Below are 23,039 nucleotides of genomic sequence, written 5' to 3'. Positions count from 1 at the left end.
TCCCGCTAAATAGCCTGCATGCCAGTCTCCACCTGTAACCCTGCCTTCCAGAAAACCCCACCTGCCACAATGAGCTGGGACAAATTACTTAGCTTCTCTGAGCTTCAATTTCCTCAGCTGTAAAACAGGGATAATGACACCTTCCTAGCGCTGTTGTCGACCCTGCAGGTGACCCGTGTTCTATAAGCACCCAGTTCTGCGTCTAACTTGGGGTGCTGCTCAGCAGTGTTTCCTTCCATCCTCACTGGTAAACCCACGCCCTTTTGTTAGATCTTTTCAAACTATAGTATCACGTTAAATGTACATACAGGATTTTGTTTACAGATGCTTCAGCCTCGAAGCCTTCTTCCTCTCATTATTTTTTTTTTTTCCTGAGTAAAACACAGACCTCAAGAGACTGCAGGCAGACCTCATCTCACTGCCCTTCACAGATATCTGTGTTTTTTTGCAAATTGAGGTTTGGTGGCAACTCTGGGTCAAGCAAGGCTATTGGTGCCATTTTTCCCAAAAGCATTTGCTCACTTCATGTCTCTGTGTCACAGTTTGATCATTCTTACAGTATTTCAAACCCACCACCAGCATAAGGTTACTGAAGGCTTCTGAACGCTCAGATAGTGGTTTTCATTTTGTAGCAACAAAGTGTTTTTTATTTAAGATATATACATTTTTGGACATAATACTATAGTGCACCTAATAAACTACAGCATAGGGTAAGTATAATTGTTATATGTACCAGGAAACCAAAAATTTCAGGTGACTGGCTTTATTGTGATATTCTCTTTATTGCTATGGTCCAGAATCAAACCTGTAGTATCCCTGAGGTCTGCCTATACTGATTTATTATTAAACATTCACATAAATAACAACAGGTCACAAGATTTAACATTGACAAAATAACTTTTTTTTTCTTTTTATGGCTGCACCTGTGGCATATGGAAGTTCCTGAGCTAGGAGTCGAATTGGAGCTGTACCTCCAGATCCAAGTTGCATCTGTGACCTAGGCTGCAGCTTGCGGCAATGCTGGATACTTAACACACTGAGTGAGGTCAGGTATCGAACCCGCATCCTCACAGATACTATGTGGGGTTCTTAATCTGCTGAGCCACATGGGAACTGTGACCAAATAAATTTTAAGCATAAATATTTACAAGTCTATATCTATAATAAAGTACAGTAAATTCAGCGTTGTTGTAGTAAGGATTATTCTATAAAATCAATAGCACAAATCAGTGAAGAACTACTCTCTGTTTTATAGGAATCAATACCATTTGAAAGAATTAGAACAGTCTGTACCTATCACTAAAACTACTTTGAATATGCTCATCTCCTGCTGATATGCTATATAAATTCAAATATTTCAAATTTATATAGCTGATATGCTATATAAATTCAAATAGTTTTGTCTTCTACCCAGTGTCCTCCTGGTATCTAGTCCATTGTAAATGCTCAATAAATATCAGTTGAATGAATGAGTGAGTTTAAATTATAATGTAGGACCCCCTTTAGAATATTGATTCTAACAGATTTATTAAGATCCATATAAATAGCCGAATCATGATGTTTTTACTATTTGCAGCTGTTATATTTAGAGATCTCTAACATATAGACTCATTTTCTTTTCTTTTTTTTTTAAAAGGGCTGTTAGGGAGTTCCCTTCATGGCTCAGCAGTTAATGAACCTGATTAGGATCCATGAGGATGCAGGTTCGATCCCTGGCCTTGCTCAGTGGGTTAAGGATCCAGTGTTGCTGTGAGCTGTGGTGTAGGTTGTAGACACAGCTCAGATGCTGCATTGCTGTGGCTGTGGTGCAGGCCAGCAGTTGCAGCTGTAGCTATGATCTGACCCCTAGCCTGGAAACTTCCATATGCTACAGATGTGGCCCTAAAAAGCAAAAAAAAAAAAAAAAAAAAAAAAAGCCCTGCTATAATCTCAGGAATTTTTTATTATTAAGCACTTAACTGGATCTTAACAATGTTCTTAAAGGCATCCATTGTTTTAGTTATAATGTACTTTGCAAAATACTGCAATCAAGAATTTCACACCTCTCAGAAAGAAAAAAGAAAAGCCAATTTACAAATTAGACAATTTTCTAGTAAAATGAATAGCAGGCATAGATTTTAACATTTCATACAAGTTATGCGGGAAAAATTAAATGCTGATTTACATGTCAGCTGTGTAAAGGAGGAATCTGTGTGTACATTTCAACAAATCTGACAACGTAGATAGTCATAACTACTTGTAAATATGGTCTTTTGACTCAAAGAGACTTTGATTCCATAGCCCTTTTGATTATTTCTGGCAATCGTGAACAGAAATTCAAGGATAACACATTATTCCAAAAAATTCAACTTTACCACTACCCTTACACTGGGGATATTAACCCATAACCTAGATTGGCTGCCAAGTAAGAATAAACAGATAGAGATCTAGGGAATTCAGAACCAAAGCACCTAAAAATTGGTTCTGTTGCACATGGATGAGCAGAGTTTGATTATTACTGTTAGTGGAAATATTTTAAAACACACACAAGGATATACTGAAAATGGACTGAACAGAGGTGAACACATGAAAGCAATGTACCCGGAAGCACAACTCTTCCAGATCAGTGACTACTGCCAAGGTCACAAACCAAAGGAAGATACATTTTTTTTTTTCATGGAAGATGCAATAATATCAAGAGTGCACAGTGTACTCAAAAAGAATCTGATTTCAGGGGTTCCCGTCTTGGCGCAGTGAAAACAAATCCAACTAGGAACCATGAGGTTGCGGGTTCAGTCCCTGGCCTCGCTCAGTGGGTTAAGGATCCGGCGCTGTCATGAGCTGTGGTGTAGGTTGCAGACACCGCTCGGATCCTGCGTTGCTGTGGCTATGGCCAGTAGCTGTAGCTCCGATTTGACGCCCTAGCCTGGGAAACTCCATATGCCCTGGGTGTGGCACTCAAAAGCAAATAAATAAATAACAGCTTTTAAAAAAAAAAAGAATTTGATTTCCTTTGTGACCCAAAGTAAAAAGGCATTTTCATCTTCCTTGTCTGTCTTAGGATTGTATGTCTTTTTCCCCCTCCCTCGAGCACATTCATAATAACAAATTGAACTTTAAAAGCTCTAGAGAAAATGAATTAACCACTCACTTTAAGGGCTCAGGAGACAGTTTTGTGCCTGAAAGGTTGATTTGCATCAGAGCCAGAGAACTGCTAAAAAACTGCTTGAAAGATGGGGGGACTTCTTTTCCTTTCCTGAAACATAAAACGTGAGAGTCACATTAGCAGTTAAACTCAGCTCAGCACCCCACTTCCAAACCAGCAAAGTTACTCACTGGTAATTCAGATAACTGTGAAATACCCCATGATTGGATTGTCGCTTCAGTAGAAATTTAAAGGTTAAAAAGAAACAAAATGTCTGATCATTACAAAAATTAATTCAATGTACTTTGAAAAATGGGTAAGCGGTTAAGAAACCTCATTGTCTTTAAATCATTTGAGCCCTATTCTTTGCAGTCAAGAAATTCATTGTGTTCTATCCTAGATCTTAGAAAACTCAGCTTCTCCCACCATTTTATCGCCTACACTTTACACTCTCTGATCTTATCCTATTTGTGGCGTATGTTCATTATGGTGAAGATTTATGTCTCTGTTGACATAAAAGACCAAGAGTACGTTCAAATACAGAATAACTCATTTGAGGCATAACTGTAGAATAAAGCATGCCGAGTTCTGAATTTTCCAAGAAAGTGACTGCTTTTCCTTTGAAAACATAAAGCTTTTAAAATGCAAACCAACTTAAAAAAAAAAAAAAGCAATATTCCTAAGATGAAGCAATTCTCCACGTTTTTAGAGAGGCATGTCATGAGTAAAATATGACTTGTGACCTGTGGTAATGATTATGAGCGTTAAGTGTTGAGTTGTATGACTATGGCCCCCGAATGCCTTACTCATATAACCCACATACTTCCACATTCTCACGTGCTCAGTTGCTGCTGGGTGTGAATACTTGTTGCTTGTAATCTACTGCCTGCTTGTGCAATCAACTCTAAGTCAGGAAGGGACAAGTAAGGTACTTAGGCTGACCTTCCACTTCTACAAATTAAAGTGTCTGCGCTTTGGAATGACTATTCTCTTTATTTCCCTGATGGCTGATACTTACCGTGAAAGTGCATTACTGAGACACACCTACAGAAGTTTCTGAAAGTTATAGTAAGTCATACAGTCTCTTTCTATATTAAGAGAGAAGGCCTGTCCACCTATGAGAAATAGTACTTTATTATCTAGTTCATATAGGCAGGCTGGAGTTATTGATGGAAGACTGACCCGGGGTGAAAAGAACCATAAAAAACTTGAACCTGGAGTTCCCGTTGTGGCAGAGTGGTTAACGAATCCAACTAGGAACCATGAGGTGGCGGGTTCGGTCCCTGCCCTTGCTCAGTGGGTTCACGATCCGGCGTTGCCGTGAGCTGTGGTGTAGGTTGCAGACGCGGCTCGGATCCCGCGTTGCTGTGGCTCTGGCGTAGGCCGGCGGCTACAGCTCCGATTCAACCCCTAGCCTGGGAACCTCCATATGCCGCAGGAGCAGCCCAAGAAATAGCAAAAAAGACAAAAAAAACAAAAAAAAACAAAAAAAAAACTTGAACCTTCAAGGTCTAATATTCATAGATCACGGTTTAAGACCATCTCCTTCTCTCATGCACGATGAGCACCCTTAATCACCATTTTCATCTCACTATCACTTTCCCTGAGAGAAAGACCCTCCTAGATGATAATGACAATGCAGGAATGAATCCATACCGATGAGAAAAAACTGTTCTGGAGAGATTGAGCACAGCTAAATATTGAAGGCAGCCACGAAGAAGAGCTCCACAGACCTGAGAAAGAAACGAAGCACTCTCATTTTCAAATATTTCTAGAACTGAGAGAATATTTTATTGGGGAGCAAGCCCATTCTTTCCCAGCTAAGTAGCTGTTCTGAGACACAACCCCCCACTCATAGCAATGTATAAAAATACATATGTTACCATGTCCAGGGAACATTCTGTATTGGATAAATCCAGATGAGCAATGGCATTTGGCTGAGCCAAAAAACTGTACATGGACTTGAAATAAAAAACAAAAACCAAATATATTAGGATCCAGAAACACACATGCACACACACATGCGAGCACACCGTGCAGGTTAATTTATAGAAGAAAATTGCCCCAATTCCTCCAGGATCATTTTCTCCTCTTCCCAAGAGGACATGCAGAATTTTCTGTCATTCCATTATCTTCCCTGAGAGCAAAAATCCAAAAACTATTTTAAATTATGTGTAAGTTTAAAAAAGGCCAAATGGAGCCTTGGCTACCCAACCCCTTTTTTTGTTACACATGACTTCATTTTCCTGATTAGCTCCATTTTTATTGTACAATTTTGAAACAGTGCTAATTAATTTTAACTGCTGAGATCGAAAAACCACCTGAATTACAGTCACCCTATCAAAATGCTAATCACCTTTGCAAGTATTCAAGGAGCCACTAATTTGAATTTTAACCACAAGATAGTGGTCTCAGGCTACACACTCTTCAGTTCAACAAAATAATTTTTCTACCTTTAGTTACTTCCAAAATCTAACAAGAAAGGGCCTGACAGTACTATTCATTGGCTTTTTGTTGTTGTTGTTGTTGTTGTTGTTGTTTTAATCTCACTTATAGCTAAAACACTTGAGTTTTCAGGGGGTCACAATGCCTCAAGTACTCCCTCATCCTAGTGCAAAGCTATGAAAACAACACAATTAATACCTCTCTGTTATTCTCTAATTGCCCTGTGTGCATAGCAATGTCAGCATCCACCAATAACAAACCAAGTCCAAGTTCCTAACTAACAGTAGGCACATAGCCCAATTCTGCTTTGCTTCACTGAATGCCATGAGATACTTGCAAAAACAAACAAGCTTACGCTAAGACGTTCTAGTCCTTGGCAAAGACTCTTAAAGAGTAGCGACTTGGCTACAGGTACTTGAGAAAATGCCTCTATAGCAAGGAATTCAAAAGAGCAAGAGATTGGCCTATAAATATTTTTAGAATAACCAGATACACAGGACATACTGTATTATGAAAAAGTTCTGATTCAGAAAAAAATTTGGTTCTACTTAAGATCTGAGCCCGTCTTTGCCTGGCAAATTTTACTCCCAGCTACCAGCTGGGGGAGCTCTAATCAACCTCAAGTGGTGACGAGACCCTACTTGGCCAACTCTTCCCTAGCAGGCCCTGCAAGGCTGCTCTCCCAGAATGGCTTGCTGAATGGCTCCCAGAACCTCAGCCTGTGCAGGGCTGGAAGCCCTCTCTCACCCAGGCCTCATCATTCCACTCCTCCTTCCCCAGAGGCCAGCTGGGACAAGACCAGCTACTGTGCTGTCTTGGGTGTCTATTAATGCCCCTATTTTAGCAGTCTTATTAAATTTCGAGCTCGTTCGTCTTTTATCCTTCTCTCTATTCTGCTAGTTTGTCACTGTAATGTCTTGTTGGTTTCCCATCAGACTCCTTGTTTCATCTTTGGAAGGGGATTTATGAATCATCAATGAAAGTGACAACTAAAATTGGACAAAACACTGCAAAAGCCATGGTACACCAGGAAGTATTATGTAATTGAGTGTGAGCATAAGAGAGAGGAAAATAGCTACAAAAAGGGCTGTGGCAACATTCTCTGTCTTACAGGGAAAGTAAAACAGAAGAGTAGCGAGAATACATTTCACATTGGTTTTGACTCCCATAAGCAATGGAACCCAAGTTAAGTCCTCTAAAGTGGTCCCTGTGCTGTAGGCCCTATTAGTGAGGGAGAATTTCTTCAAAATTCTATCCTGGTGACCAGAGGGGAACATTCACCCCATCTGGCTACGAGATCATACCCGATTCACTGTACCAAGAAGATCTGCCAAACATTTCCATTAGAGATTCAGCTGCATGAGAAATCTTGCTATAATTGAGGGGAAACTTTCTGCCTTCACACTCCAACTTTCAAGGGTGTCCCCAGCTGACTCCTAACCATACCCTCTCTCTATTGAATTCATGGAGTATAAGGACTGAAGTTCATCCCCATATTCCCTTTCAATCACAAACTATTTTAAAAGCCACCAGTCTTCCCAACAATATTATTTAATGATGAAGTAATTCACTTCACATTTCCCATCTTCTTTATCGGGCCATCTTAAAATAGGTGCAATAATGTTTTGAAATGAAGAAAAAAAAATTCCTTCAGAAAAAGTGTTTTGAGAAGAATTTAAACTGCAACAACATTACCTGGCAGGGGTGGGGGTAATCCATGGAATAGACTATATTTAATAAAGGAAGGCTCTTGAACTTTTCTCTAAAACACTCGATAAGCTCCGAACTAAATGACTTGAAGATGCCATGATAAAGGGAGATGTGGGGAAATAAACTACAAAGCCCTGTTTAGAAATGATTCCAGGCTTATTAAGTACAGCTTCTTTGAGGCGGGCAATAAAGGAAAATAAAAAAACCTACCGAGAGGTCATCTCCGCGAAGGATGTTCCCTGAGAGGTCCAGATGGATAAGGGTGGTGGCGGTCAAGGGGTTGGCACTGAGTGACTGAAAAAGGCTATTCACCCCTGCAACATCAAGAAGACCCAGGCTCAGTTTCCACTCCAGGAAACAAATGAGGTTTGTGAGTTTCTTTCAATGGTCCAGCAGCCCCGCCAACTTGCGGGACTGAGGTTAACTCGATGCATTGTCCCCAAAAGGTAGCTCTTTTGACATCTTCTCGGGAAGAATAGGTTAGTCACAGACACAGCCAGCTCACTGAGTAGGAGAAAGAAAAGGGTCAACTTCATTTTGCTCCACCTCTAAGGATGCGGATAGACAGGATTTATTTTGAAGTCTTAGAATGATGCAAGCAATCTAATTGATAATTCTTATCCTTCTCTGACTCCTGTAAGGTGATGCTTGACTTAGTGTACTGTACGAAAACGACGTAGATGCAAACTCAGATACTTTAAGCTATGTATGCAAATTCAGATACTTTAAGAAATGTATTGCTTTACTTGATGTATTATATTTGAAGCAGATTGAAATGGACTTTACAAAGAAAAAATGATCTATACACAAAGGAAGAAGCAATCAAAAGGAAAACCTGCTAATTAACACTCTATACACTATTGATATGCATAACATAAATGGTTCAAGTTAAAGGCAATTGAAATAAAGTGATAAAAAAAAAAACCCTCAAAAAGCAAAGAATGAACACACGAAGAAGGCAAGATTGTCCTATGAAAAGAGAGGTCTGTTTCACTAGGTGTGGTTACCAGTAATTGAAATAGGCCTGTGAGTTGGGACCTTATGGTGGGTAGATTTTCATCAGGCCACTTGCAAACAGAAGCTCAGAAGGGGCTGGTCCCTCACTGGGATTCCAAAAGGTCAAAATACACACAATTATCACTGATGATTACTCTTAAGATAACAGGGACATGGGCCATTGCAAAACTCTTCATGTTTTTACTGAAAGTCCATGGTTCTAAGCCGCATATTTTGGAAATATAGGGCTATTTCTAAATGGGGTATACCTTTATCAATCATTTTGTTTTTCTGATTTTTCAGTAAAATTCTTCTTGAAAGTCCCAGCCTTTCCTAACCAACCTAAAGGGCAACGGGGAAGGGGTTTCTATCCACACCTGGACAGAGTCTTCCATCAGGATAAGGTTGGGGTGGGGGTGGGGGGGGTCAGGCTAGAAGTGGTCATGGCTGCAAGACCCAAGGAGTCACTCCAAGAAAAAAAAGAAAAAAGCTGAGGGTTACAAGCCCCACATTGGAGCAGGCCTCAGCTCCAAGTTTAGAATGTTTGGTGTGTGGTACTGATGAAGGGTTTATTATCTTATTCTGCAGCTCTGGAGTGGTACAAAGAACCAGTTCCAATAAAGTGTGTCTGATAAAGGCCACTGAGCCCCAATAAAGTGTGTCTGATAAAGGCCCCTGAGCCCCAATAAAGTGTGTCTGATAAAGGCCACTGAGCCCCAATAAAGTGTGTCTGATAAAGGCCACTGAGCCATTTCTAAATGGTGAGTGTGCTTTTGGGTTTGGAGAGAAAAGACTCGGAGGCGTAGAGGGGCAAATATTTTACTTGAGTACATGGCAGAACTTCCTGGCTATCAACTCGACATTTACTAAATGCTCATAACATGTTTATAGCATGTTGGGGGTTGGGAAATATGTGTCAATAAGACCCATTCTTTGCTCTCAAAAAGTTCAAAGACCATGAGGAAAGAAGCTAAAATAAATTCCAGGATGAAAAGCCAGGGCTACACAAGGAATATTTCAACGGAGCAAATCTTTATTTAAAGCCTACTGTATACTAGGCATGGACTTCTGACACCCAGAGGATACCATTTTACCCTTTCAAAGCCAGTCCAGTGGGACAGACAGACAATTGAAGAATCACTGTCTAGTGAGGTCAATACCCTCAAAGAGCTAAGAAATAAGAGGTTGGCTGTGAAGGAGGTGATTAATTAATGTCAGATAAATTAGCATTATCTAACATTTATGGTGGTTTGATCAATTATGTTAGATAAAAGGAACTTACAATAGCCTAGAGAAAAGATTAATTTCTGGTAACTTCTAGGATGGTTTAAATGACCAGCTTCCTTCAGTTTGTCCTGTAATTGACAGTATCGATATATTTTGCAGTGTAATACATGAGTTCAAAACATACGGAAAAGACCAAGACTTTCATCTAGAAAACTAGTTGTAAAATCATTTTCTTGGTGAGGTGTAACAAAACTCAATAAGTAAATTCCCAACTTAGAAGGTGAAATTACCCTTGACAGTAAAACACTCCTTGACAAGCGTGGGCGCTTGGCAGTTGGCCAACATGTGAATAGAATTGGGAAAGAATCCTGTTATCAGCTCAGCTTCATGCCACTGAAACAGAATGAAGGCCTTCTTCCCCCACCTCTTGAGCCCACAACCACGTGAGGCCCGGGATAATAAGCACACTAATAGCAGGAAATGACAAAAGTATAGGATGGAAAAAATCAGGGCTTTTCCAACCCAAACTACACACAGATTTTCATGCTGTTCTCAATTCTGGCTATCTAGTGATTTTCACCGTTCTTCATATTTATTACGGGAGTGTATACAGCTGGAAAAAGGTGGTACCAGATGGTCCTGCATTGACATAATCTGGCAACCAGCAGGACATTTACTAGAAATCCAGAAAACCATCACTTAGCTAACATCTGAGGAAGAGAAAGGGTATTTGGAGAGAGTATGGATGTGATGGGAAGATTCAAAGAAAAAAAAAGCTCCCTTAATTATGGAGCCATGAATATGTTTTCATAGAAAATATAAATGTTAGTCAAATTCAGCAAAAGCTTACAACTGCAATTTAATCTGAGTCATTTTGAATCTGCAAACCTTTCAGATCCTTTGTGACTGCCTACAAGAATACTCAAAACCTTTAAGAAATCATTTAAAAAAAAAAAAGGCAACATCAAGATATACATTTTCAGAAGGGCAATTTAAAATTCTTGGGCATTCCCGTCATGGATCAGCAGTAATGAACCCAATTAGTATCCATGAGGATTCGGGTTCAATCCCCGGCCTTGGTCAGTGGGTTAAGAATTCGGCGTTGCTGTGAGCTATGGTGTAGGTCGCAGACGCACCTTGGATGTGGCGTTGCTATGGCTGTGGTGTAGGCCGGCAGCTATAGCTCCGAGTCAACCCCTAGCCTAGAACTTTCATATGCTGCATGTACAGCCCTAAAAGGACCAAAAAAAAAAAAAAAAAGATTTGCATCACCTGCTATAAAACAATATTAATTCTCAAATGTATTTTATTGCCGAGAAGAGATAAAGGTGTTGACTTGATTCGTGAAGGGTACAGGGCATGCAGGACTGTTCTGATTCACGAGGAAGCTGAGGAACCCAACTCTGCCTGGGGAACCTGGCCACTCTCATCACGCAAGGAGGGGTGGAGGCCTCAGTGAGTGGGTAGCACTCGGGTACCTCAGAACGCTAGGCTGCCCGCAGAAGGAACAACAATCACCGTATCCCTCTCTTGCCTATAGTAATAAACCAATAAATAAATGCAATCAAGCGTTTTAATAAACTTCTACCTTCTAAAAGTGTTAGACTTATGAAGCTCATGGCAAATGATTAGTATTTTAATGTGTGGCGAATTCACATGAATAAAAAAAAAAAAAAATGAACACTGTAAACAGAAGAGTAATAAAGGAGGGGACCTAGCAATTGCCTCCAAAAGATATACAGGTGACTCAGGAACAAGGAGCGAAAGTCACCTAAGCAAAAACTGAAGAAACTAAAATTTCAGAACATGCGTACATGCTTGATAAACTATTTTAAAAAGCGCAGAATATCCACAGATGGTAACTGCAGAGAACAATGTACAAAATACTTGAAGGACAACTTGACGATAAACAGCAAAAATGCTTTAAAATATTGTGCAAAAAATAAAAAATTTTTTTTTAAATGTGTAAACTCTGATCTTGCAATTCGGCTTATAGGAAGAAGAAATTAACAGCGGACTGGTAATTAAATGTAGAGGTCATCTTGGCATTCTTTCATCTCCGAAGAAATTTAAAACCATCTAAATGTACAATAACAGATCATTTAAATAAATTAGGGAACATTTTGCAGACGCTGAAGCACTCCAAGAAATTTGGAGATGTGTAAAATAATACAAGATATATTTCTCTGCCTCCCATGCCTGTTCCTAGCACAGAGCTCCAAGAACCCTCACAATTATTCACTTCTAGTAATAAGAACACTAGAAGCATCTTTCTGTTCTAATATTTGTCTTTGACCCTGACACAGGTCTCCTAAAATTCCTAAGTGATAAGAGCATTAGGAGCATCTTTTGTTCTAATGAGGCAACTCTGGGTGGGCTCCTAGATAAGGGCTGGTCACCAGAAAGACCAAGCCAGAATGAGAAGCTTGGAATTTCAGCCCCACCCCCGCCCACTAATGCTTCCCTAGAAAGAAAGAGGCCATGGAAATGCAGTTAATAATTGATCATGCCTGCGTACCTCCATAAACACCTCAATAGCATGGGGACTGGAGAGCTTCCGGGTTGATGGAAGTTTCACACCAAAGGAGGGTGACACACCCCAGCACCACAGGAACAGAAGCTCCTGGGCTTGGGAGCCTCTGAGACCTCACCCTGTGTGTCTCCTCATCTGGCGGTTAGTCTGTATCCTTTATCATACCCTTTAGTCAACTAGCAACTGTGCTTCCCTGAGTTCTGTGAACCACTCTGGCAAGTTAATCACACTCAAGAAGGGGGTCTTTGGAACCTCTGAGAACCTGGGCTTGCAACTTGACATCTGAAGGGGGCTGGTGGGGGGGGGGTATACAGGAGTCTTAGGGACAGAACCCTCCACCTGGGCAACCGGACACTTTCCAGGTCGCTATGGAGTTCAACTGCAGAATGCCCAGCTGGTGAACCAGAGAATCACTTGGCGTGGGGGAAACATCCTCACACAACTGGTGAAGTGAAGTGTTCTGTGTGAGCAGCAAAGGAGACAAACAGGAAAGAGAAACACGGGAGGGAGGGAAGAACGGAGGTTTTCCCTATACGGGGTGAGAGATACTTTTCAATTTCGGATTCACATATACACACCACTGTATATAAAACAGATACCCAACAAGGACCTGCTACAGCACAGGGAACTCTACTCAATATTCTGTCATAACCTATATGGCGAAAGAAGCTGAAAAAGAATGAATATATGTACACGTATAACTAACTCGCTTTGCTCTACACCTGAAACGAACACAACACCGTAAAGCAACTCTACTCCAATAGTTAAAAAAAAGAAAAAACTTTTCAAGCAGAATACCAATCATGTACACAAGGCACAATGCATGCAGGGACCTTGCAATTATCATCATGGAGGTGCTCAAGTGGCAAGAGAAAAACAGAACTGGATAAATGAGAGGATGGTGCATGGAGTCAGGCAAGGACCTGGGGAGGGAAAGGCAATTTCCAGGACATTCCAGGACAGAGGAGGCAGAGCTACAGTGGTGACTGATTCTACACAGCAGGCAGCCCATGTGGGGAGTGAGGGCAGGGAATGGGGAAGCGGTAAAGTGGGGATGGGAGGGGCCGTAGTTTTTACTATTGAAAGACATCCACAGAGTTCCCATTGTGGCGCAGTGGTTAACGAATCCGACTAGGAACCATGAGGTTGCGGGTTCAGTCCCTGCCCTTGCTCAGTGAGTTAGGGATCCAGCGTTGCTGTGAGCTGTGGTGTAGGTTGCAGACGCGGCTCGGATCCCGCGTTGCTGTGGCTCTGGCGTAGGCCAGCAGCTGCAGCTCCAATTGGACCCCTAGCCTGGGAACCTCCATATGCTGCGGGAGAGGCCCCAGAGAAAGGCAAAAAGACAAAAAAGAAAATAAAATTTAAAAAAAAAAAAAAAGAAAGAAAAACGTCCACATGTAAGTGGGCCCAGGTAGCTCAAACCACATTGTTCAAGGGTCAACTATACTTTTAAATCCGGATACAGAAATGAGTAATAATTCTAACTATTTAAGGTAGCAAGGGCCAACAGAAACAGCATAGGCACAAAGTTAACAACATATACTGTACCTTTAGGTGACACTGAGGTTTTAGATAAATTTAAATGCTTTAATCCTTTTGGGAGTTTGGCAAACTGAATACTTAAAGCCGACACACCTGAGAAAGAAAGAGAAAAAAAGGGATTATTCAAATTTTTAAGTTCTCAGGATTGCATTTGTTCTACCAAAGGCTGAAGATTAACTTGAGTTTGATTCCAATGTAAACGACTGCTTTTTCAGATTTTACAGACTCTTCTGAATTTCTGAATTGAAGTTATATATACTTCAATGAAAAAATTTACTTCAGAAAATTAGGTATGGAAGATCACAGAGGAGAAAAATCTAGATGACTGTGGGGATAGCAATGACTTTAGACACAATACCAAAGGCACAGCCCATGAAAGAAATCATCTATAGGAGTTCCTGCTTTGGCACTGTGGGTTAAGAATCTGACTGCAGTGGCTTGGGTTCAATCCCTCACCGGGCGCGGTGGGTTAAAGGATACGGCACTGCCACAGCTGCAGAGTAGGTTACAGCTACGGCCCTGGCCTAGGAACCTCCATATGATGTGGGGATAGTCATACAAAATAAATAAAAATAGAAAAAGAAATCATCTTTAAGCTGGACTTTATTCAAGTTAAAAAGTTCTGGGAGTTCCCACTGTGGTTCTAGCAGGTTTGAACTCGACTAGTATCTATAAGGATGCAGGTTCGATCCCTGGCCTCGCTCAGTGAGTTAAGGATCCAGCATTGCCGTGAGCTGTGGTCAAGGTCAAAGACGTGGCTTGGATCTGGTGTTGCTGTGGCTGTGGTGTAGGCCAGTAGCTCCCATTGGAGCCCCAGCCCTGGAACTTCCATGTGCCACAAGTGTGGCTCTAAAAAAAGGAAAAAAAAAAAAAAAAGTTTTGCTCTGCTAAAGAAAATGTCAAGAGAATGAGAATACAACCCACAGACTAAGAAGAAATCTTTGCAAAAAAGCACATCTGATAAAGGACTATTAAAATATACAAAGAACTCTTAAAACTCAATAGTTAAGAAAATATATACACCTAATTAAAAAATGAGCCAAAGACCTTGACAGACACCTCACCAAAGGAGACACACAGACGGCAAATAAGCATGTGCAAAGATGTTCTACATTATACGTCATCAAGGAAATGCAAGCTAAAAAAATGAGATACCACTACACACCTTGGCCAAAACCCAGAACCACAACACGAAATGCTGGCCAGGCTGTGGAGCAGGAGGAAGTCTCACTCACTGCTAGTGGGAATGCAAAATGGTACAGCTGCTGTGGAAGACAGTTTGAAGGTTCCTTACAAAACTGAACTTACTATTACCATGTGACCCAGCAACCACAACCCTTGATTATTTACCCAAAGTAGTTGAAAACTATATGAGATTTTGGAAAAGGAAAACGTATGGAGACAACGGAAAGAGGAGTGACTGCCAAGGGCTGAGCAGAGGAAGAGGGATAAAAAGGTCAACACAGAATTTTTCAGGCAATGAAAATACTCTATAAGATGCTAAAATGATGGATACATTATGTATTTTTCCAAACCCACAGATTGTACAATACCAAGAGCGAACCCTAAGGAAAACTATGGACTTGGGGTGGTGATGATTTATCAAATGTAGGGTCACCAATCATAACAAATGTATTACTCTGGTGATGGATGCTGATAATGTGGGTGACTCTGCACTTGTGGGAACAGGGAGTATATGGGAAATTCTGTACCTTTCTCTCAATTTTGCTGTGACCCTAAAACTACACTTAAAAAAACTGAGTCTTCAGACATGGAAAGTAGACTTGTGGTTGTCAAGAGGGGGAGGGAACAGAGTGGGATGGACGGGGAGTTTGGGGTTAGTAGATGTAAACTATTACATTTAGAATGGACAGGCAGGAGTTCCCATTGTGGTGCAGCAGAAACGAATCTGACTAGCAATCGTGAGGTTGCGGGTTCAATCCCTGGCTTTGCTTAGTGGGTTAAGGATCGGGCTTACCATGAGCTGTGGTGTCGTTGCAGATGCAACTTGGATCCTGTGTTGCTGTGGCTGTGGCTGTGGCTGTGTCTGTGGCCAGCAGCTATAGCTCTTATTGGACCCCTAGCCTGAGAACCTCCGTATGTCGCAGGTGCAGCCCTAAAAAAAAAAAAAAAACAAAGAAGAATGGATAGGCAATGGGGTCCTGTACAGCACAAGGAACTGTATCCAGCCACTTATGATGGAACATGATGGGAGATAGTGTGGAGAAGAGGAATGCGTCTATATGTGTGGTTGGGTCACTCTGCTGTACAGCAGAAACTGACAGAACATTGTAAATCAACTATAATAAAAAAATGTAGACAAAATTAAAAATTAAGTCTTTAAAAAAAATAGGTATGGAAGAGAGAAGGATACCAGACTCTTACTTTAAATATTAAGAGTAATCATTGCTGACTCATAACCAATTCTTTCATGTATTCTTTCATTTAGCAAAGCATATGCTACACAAATGTTAAAATATTCATATGCATGTGTGTGTATGTATATATATCCCTATTATGCTGAAAATATTTGATAGATCAAAGTTAAAACCTACCACTAAACTTCAAATTTGTTGCACTCAGGTTGACTTGAGCTGTTTTGCTTTGTTCTTGGAGAAAATGACAATTTTTAAACTTTTAATATGTTCTTTTGTGTCGGACACACCTGTAACACCACATAAAATTGTAAATGCCGGAGTTCCCATCGTGGCGCAGTGGTTAACGAATCCGACTAGGAACCATGAGGTTGCGGGTTCGGTCCCTGCCCTTGCTCAGTGGGTTAAGGGTCCGGCGTTGCCGTGAGCTGTGGTGTAGGTCGCAGACGCGGCTCGGATCCCTCGTTGCTGTGGGTCTGGCGTAGGCCGGTGGCTACAGCTCCGATTCCACCCCTAGCCTGGGAACCTCCATATGCCGCGGGAGCAGCCCAAGAAATAGCAAAAAGACCAAAAAAAAAAAAAAAATTGTAAATGCCTATAACGGAACGCAAGACCAGAATGGAATAATTATTTTACGCTACTAGTGACATGCACACATCTGTTCACTCCTAAATCAAAAACTTGCTCTTAAAAAGGAAGACACAGAGTTCCCTGGTGGCTCATTGGGTTAAGAACCCAGCACTGTCACTGCGGTGGCACAAGTTTGATCCCTGACCTGTGAACTTCTGCATGCCATGGGTATGGTCAAAACCAAAACAATACAAAAGGGAAGGCAGACGAAAAGGAATAAATAATCCAGCAACATTTTTCTCTATGAATAGGACGATCACACTCTCAATAGTGAAAGTAATAAAAACTGAAGCTTCTAAGTTAGAATAAAGTCAATAAAGTCATGTTTGCTCATTTATTCTAAAAAAAGAAAAAAGCAGGATTAAAGGTAAAAAGGACTAAAGGCTCAGATACAAGATGTCTGGTTAAAGTAATTTTTTATCTGGTTCCAGATGAAGTTACGAGCATCTTTCTTTCCTGACAAAATGTTTTGTTTTCGTTTCCTAGGCATCCACAACTCATAAACATACTGTATTTCTTCTTTAAAGAAACACCCTGGCTAATTGCTAATAGAATGAAAGGCATAACTGGGGTCAGGACTATTCTTTTTTTTTTTTTTTTTTTTAGAAATTGAGAGAACTAAATTGATTTTTTTATAAAAGGTAACAGATTCTTACACTAAGGGTCCTCCGCTTTGGCCAACTTCAAAAATGGTGTCTTGGCCACATGATTAAATTGAGGGCGGCTGGCAGGCAAAATATCAGGAAAAAAAGAGAAATTAACCTACCTTGGACTTTCTGAAGCTAGTTACTCTATGGTGTCATGGAAGAAACTGACCAGCAAGAAAACCTTTCCCCACAAAGAAAGGGCAGAAGCGACTTTTCAACTTTTGGCCACAACTATTCAATTCTCCCCCCCAAATAAAGCAAAACCTGGCCTTCAGAGCTGTGAATTAAAACAAAATTTATCACCAAAAGCTTTCATTTGGAGACTTAATGGATAACCCTCCTTATGATTTATTTTTGTTTTAGTATGTGTCAAATTTAGAATGAAACAATCTAATTTTTATTTCTCCTTTCAAAATGAAACTGGGAACCTCCATATGCCTCGGGTGCAGCCCTAAAAAGACAAAAAAAAAAAAAGAAAGAAAGAAAGAGATTCAAGAACTAGGAATACAGGAATAAAAGACTAGTAGAAAAAATAGAGTCAAGAGCTTAATTTTTGAGCTCTAAAATCCAAATCTATGCAGTTTTGACAATATTGGTTACTTCGTATAGCCATAAAAAATATCAACTAAATATGGCTGAAATCATGACTCTAAAGAAAAGTACGTTCTGTTGTATAAGCTGTCATGCAGAAAACCTGACATCTCTAAATATCAGTGACTAGGAAAATTTATGGACATGCAATGTTTTTCCATTCGCATCCATACAATCATTTCCTTCCATTTCCAAAGGAAATCTAGGCAGCCAAATCAGAAAAGTCCAACCACAATATAAGAGATTGGTTGTTTGATTATTCAGGAAATCCTAGGCAGGAGTCTGAACAACTGGTACTAGATAGGACTCTGCAAGCTCTCCCAAATTATGTACAGTTTCCTCATCCATAAAAGGGGAACAATAACATTTGCACTATTTAACGTCACGAGGCTGTTTTATGAACCAAAGGTGACAGTGAAAGTTAACATTTATGGAGTGCATACTGTGACAGGCCACTCTTATGGCTTTGATGAGCATGATCTCATTGAATCCTTAGGACACCTTCCTGTGGGAGGTGCTATTATTATTTGAGAGACAAGGAATCCTCCAAGGCATAGAAAAGTTAGAAAACTTGCCTGAGGAAATTCAGATGGAAAGCCGATAAGCTCAGATCTGGACCTCTTTATTTTGACTCCAAAACCTCTGGTAGACTCTAAGACATGAAAGCTCTTGAGTGCCCCAACATAGAAGTAGCAATTGAGGAATCCTCCAAGGCATAGAAAAGTTAGAAACTTGCCTGAGGAAATTCAGATGGAAAGCAGATAAGCTCAGATCTGGACCTCTTTATTTTGACTCCAAAACCGCTGGTAGACTCTAAGACATGAAAGCTCTTGAGTGCCCCAACATAGAAGTAGCAATTGAGGAATCCTCCAAGGCATAGAAAAGTTAGAAACTTGCCTGAGGAAATTCAGATGGAAAGCGGATAAGCTCAGATCTGGACCTCTTTATTTTGACTCCAAAACCACTGGTAGACTCTAAGACATGAAAGCTCTTGAGTGCCCCAACATAGAAGTGGCAATTCTAGAATCTATTTCTCTTTGTCTTATTTGGAAGGTCAAATCAGAGCCACCACCACATGGCTGGGAAAAGAAATACTTGGGTGCTTCAGGTCAACATTTCGAGAAGAAGAACACTCCGAGACAGGATTCTAAATCATCTTTAAACAAAATAATCCAATTTAGAACAAAGCGAGGGGAGGAAACAAGGACAAACATTCCTGCCAAAGGCTAAGATCATAAAATCCAGGGTAACTGGGAACGGTAAGGAGGGAGAAGAGAACAAGGAGGTTGTGACATGTGGGGAAGGACAGCGTGTGAATGAGCTGAGAGAAGAGCTACAAGCCCGGAAAACACTCCACTCTGATCCAAAAAGTCCTTGGCTCCAAAGGATTAGTCACGAAGTGATGACTGAAACACCCTGGTTTCAGATACCAGGTCAGCCCAGGGGACTCACCACACAACTAGTTAATAAAGTTGAGCTAGAGCAGGGTGTTTCAAGGCTTTTTTTTTAGCCTGACCCACATCAAGAAAGAGATTTCATATCATGATGCAGGAAACTCAGACAACAATAAATACATGCACATTTAATAGAAAACTCAGGAGTTCCCGTCGTGGCGCAGTGGTTAACAAATCCGACTAGGAACCATGAGGTGGCGGGTTCGGTCCCTGCCCTTGCTCAGTGGGTTAAGGGTCCGGCGTTGCCGTGAGCTGTGGTGTAGGTTGCAGACGGGGCTCGGATCCCGCGTTGCTGTGGCTCTGGTGTAGGCCAGTGGCTACAGCTCTGATTGGACCCCTAGCCTGGGAACCTCCATATGCCGCGGGAGCGGCCCAAGAAACAGCAAAAAAAAAAAAAAAAAAGAAAAGAAAAGAAAACTCAAGCCCAAGTTTCCCCGGACAATGCACTTTGATATTGTCTATTCTGTTTCTTTAAAAAAAAAAAAAAAAAAAAGCTTACTGTGAACTATTAAGTTCATTTCATGACCAACTAATGGGTCATGGCCTACAACCTGAAAACACACTGGCTGGAATGCCAAGAGCAAGCTGGGGCATGAGCCTAGCCCCTCAACTGGGATATGAAGAGTGGGTGCAGGAGTTTCCTGGTGGCCTAGTGGATAATGATCTGATGTTGTCACTGCTGTGGTGCAGATTCTATTCCTAGCCTGGGAACTTCCACATGCTGCAAATACAGCACCTCCCCCCCCCACCTCCACCCAAAAAGAGTTGGTGTGTGTGTGTGTCTGGTCTGCTCACTGCCTTGTGGGGCTCTTTCAGAGAGCAGGGCATCCAGCGTTGGAAGGCTTGCCTGTACACACCACACCCCTGCTCACTAAATCACACTTCAGCCTCCGCCACCACAAGCCCCTGCATAACAGAAAGCTGCCTGTCTTCTGCACACAAGCGTGACAAAGAGGCTGAGCTGTAACTATCAGAGATTTGCTGCTTCAACATTCATATCACAAAGCAAGGAACCAAATTTCCTCTCTGAGTTTCCAAATAAGTCCCTGAGAGGATGGTTCAGGTGCAAAATCAAATTGCACTTGGTGCTGAAATTCCTCAGCATTCTGGGCTGCCAGACTGCCTTGTGTTTCTATGTAAATAATCTTCCCTGGCTTGGTCTCTTTTATAGACTAAACAAGTCAATTCCAAACTCCTCCCCCATGCTTTTTTATTGTTTTCAATTGAAAAGCTCAGAAAAGTCATGAAAATTTGTCCCAAGTTTGACGTTCCTATAAATATTTTATGCTTGGTTGGATTTCTTGTGCAATTTCCATCCAGGAGCGGAAAAGCTACCCATCATCTTCCAGTATTTAGACCGGATTAGAAAAAAAAAGAAAAGAAAAAAAAAAGAAAAAAAGCCTATAAAGAATTTGTGTTCAGGAGGCTCAGCCCCAAGAGGGAAGAAAGGTGGGAAAGACGGGGCTGGCAGGTGTCCAAAAGCTCTGGCAAACACAGCACCGAAGGAACTCCAGAAGGGGCAGAAACACGTAAAGTCTTAGCTTGAGAAAATATTTTCAGGAGTGTCAAAACTTGAGTGTGTGTGAGCAGAAAACACCCTGGAGAGTCGGTATGCATGCACAAAGCTGAAGAAAGCATCCTTGGAATGATTCATGGCTCCAACACCTGTGGGTGGACTGCAGGTAGGTGAAAAGACACACAAAATCAGGGCACAGAGGGAGGAAAGTGGAGGAAGAAACCAGGGAAATATCGTCTCTGAATTACACACTCTTGACTCCACGCAAGAGACATTTCCATCACCTTCGCCACGGATTCAAGTGCCATTCAAAAAAAAACCACAAAAGGGCCTTCCATTAAACGAAATCAAACTCAATTTAAGGAAAATATTTATTATGTACAAGTTTCTAGGCTAGATGCGGTATGTCTTAGGTGGATAGAAGGGAATGAGGCACCAGCCGTAGGCATGAGAAGTAAGCTGATGGGGAGTTCCCGTCGTGGCGCAGTGGTTAACGAATCCGACTAGGAACCATGAGGTTGCGGGTTCGATCCCTGCCCTTGCTCAGTGGGTTAAGGGTCCAGCGTTGCCGTGAGCTGTGGTGTAGGTCACAGACGCGGCTCGGATCCCTCGTTGCTGTGGGTCTGGCATAGGCCGGTGGCTACAGCTCCAATTCAACGCCTAGCCTGGGAACCTCCATATGCCGGGGGAGCAGCCCAAGAAATAGCAACAACAACAACAACAAAAAAGACAAAAGACAAAAAAAAAAAAACAACAAAGAAGTAAGCTGATGGAGACATGTCCGCATCTAATTACAACGCAGCAGCACAAAGGAAGAGCTGTCACACACGTTTAAGGCATTGAGGGTCCAGGAGATAAACCTGCACCTGAGGTGACAGGTTGCCCAGGAGGGCTGCTCCCCAGAGCATACGAGGTGCGCGACAGGAAAGACTCGGGGCCTCAGATTCATTCCTCCCCTCAAAGCCTCCCAAACCCAGATAGTACGAGAGGTCTCTGGGGCCTGGCTTCTTTCAAGGAACATCATGCTTTTGAGGGTCAGCCATGTCACAGCAGGATCAACGCTTCATTCCCTTACACGCTTGAGTCGTGGTCTCCGGACCGCGGTGCAGATACACCGCACTGTGTTTGTCCCCTCACCGGTGTTTCCAGTTTGGGGCTGTCATGGACACCACCACTGTCAACATTCATTCACCAGCCTGTGTGTGGATGTATGTTTCATTTCTCTTGCGTCATACCTAGGAGTGGTATTGCTGGGTCACAGAGCAAATTTAACTTTTTAAACCGGTATTTAACTTTTCTAACCAGTATCCAAAGAGGCTGCGCCAGTTTTCACTCCCACCAGTGATGCATCCCTTTGCATTTCCCACACCCTCCCCCACACTTCTTTCGAGGATAGTCACACTACTGAGTGTGCACTGGTGTCTCAATGTGGTTTGGAATGTGTGTTTCTCTGATGACGAAGGAGGGTCCCTTCCTGGTCTACCGCACTCCAGATCTCACATCCTTAGTGATCCGCCTTTAGCAACTACTGATTTTGTCCTGTCAGTAAACAAATACATTCGAGGCTCTTGCGTCTTAAATACAAAAGCCAAACAGCCCTCCTGTCTACAGACGGTGATCTACGTGGTTTCCACTTTGTTGTATTCACCACTCTGTAGCATTTGGCTAAGAGAGAGACCACTTGGTTTTCCTAAAGAAAAAAATAAACCCTAGAGAAATAGGGAGAGGTATCTATTATTTTCCCCTTTGCCTTACATCTATCAGAGCGTCTTTCATGTGATCGAGTTGTCCACTTAAGTCTTAACCTTTCTTTAGATTCACTACTTCAGATGCGGGGAGGTTCCCCTTCAAATGTTTGCTTGGGCACCACATGGGTATCTTTTTCAATCAAGAACAATCTCAGTGTCAGGAACGAAAAAGCAGAACTAAGAGGTTATAACACTATCTTCGACGCAGTTTAATAATTAATCCTCATCAAATATAAAACATCACAAGATGAAAGGCCCTTATGCAACAAGGCTGGAGAACATCAGCATCAGAAAATGAAAACAAAGTGTTCCCTCTTGACACTACTTCTTCTTAAACCTCGCCCATCCATGTCCTCCTCCTAAGAATTCAAATCCTCAAATTTCATTTCTAACCCTACAGACTTTGCCCTCTACTCATAAAGACTTCTAATGAAAGCTTCTTCTACCTCCTTCTGAAATCTAGTCCTTCAACTTCTATTCTCACATTCAAATTATAGTCAA

The 23,039-nt window shown here is 41.5% G+C and overlaps 1 protein-coding gene across 3 annotated transcripts in view; it reads right to left on the bottom strand.

The window, feature by feature from the left end:
* CARMIL1 (capping protein regulator and myosin 1 linker 1) overlaps positions 1–23,039 on the bottom strand; it is a 313,277-nt gene that overhangs the window by 119,463 nt on the left and 170,775 nt on the right. For all 3 annotated transcript variants that reach the window (XM_047797118.1, XM_047797119.1, XM_047797121.1), the window contains exons 12-16: positions 13,584–13,670; positions 7,490–7,593; positions 5,008–5,085; positions 4,781–4,857; positions 3,131–3,235 (exon numbers count right to left, since the gene is read on the bottom strand). In XM_047797118.1, the coding sequence (XP_047653074.1) occupies positions 3,131–3,235; positions 4,781–4,857; positions 5,008–5,085; positions 7,490–7,593; positions 13,584–13,670 (451 nt within the window). The remainder of the gene's footprint in view (positions 1–3,130; positions 3,236–4,780; positions 4,858–5,007; positions 5,086–7,489; positions 7,594–13,583; positions 13,671–23,039) is intronic.

Source organism: Phacochoerus africanus, chromosome 9 (genome assembly GCF_016906955.1).
Source record: "Phacochoerus africanus isolate WHEZ1 chromosome 9, ROS_Pafr_v1, whole genome shotgun sequence".
In the NCBI taxonomy this organism is placed as follows: Eukaryota; Metazoa; Chordata; class Mammalia; order Artiodactyla; family Suidae; genus Phacochoerus; species Phacochoerus africanus.
The sequence above is the reverse complement of the archived record's forward strand: the minus strand, read 5'-3'. Positions and strand labels throughout refer to the sequence as shown.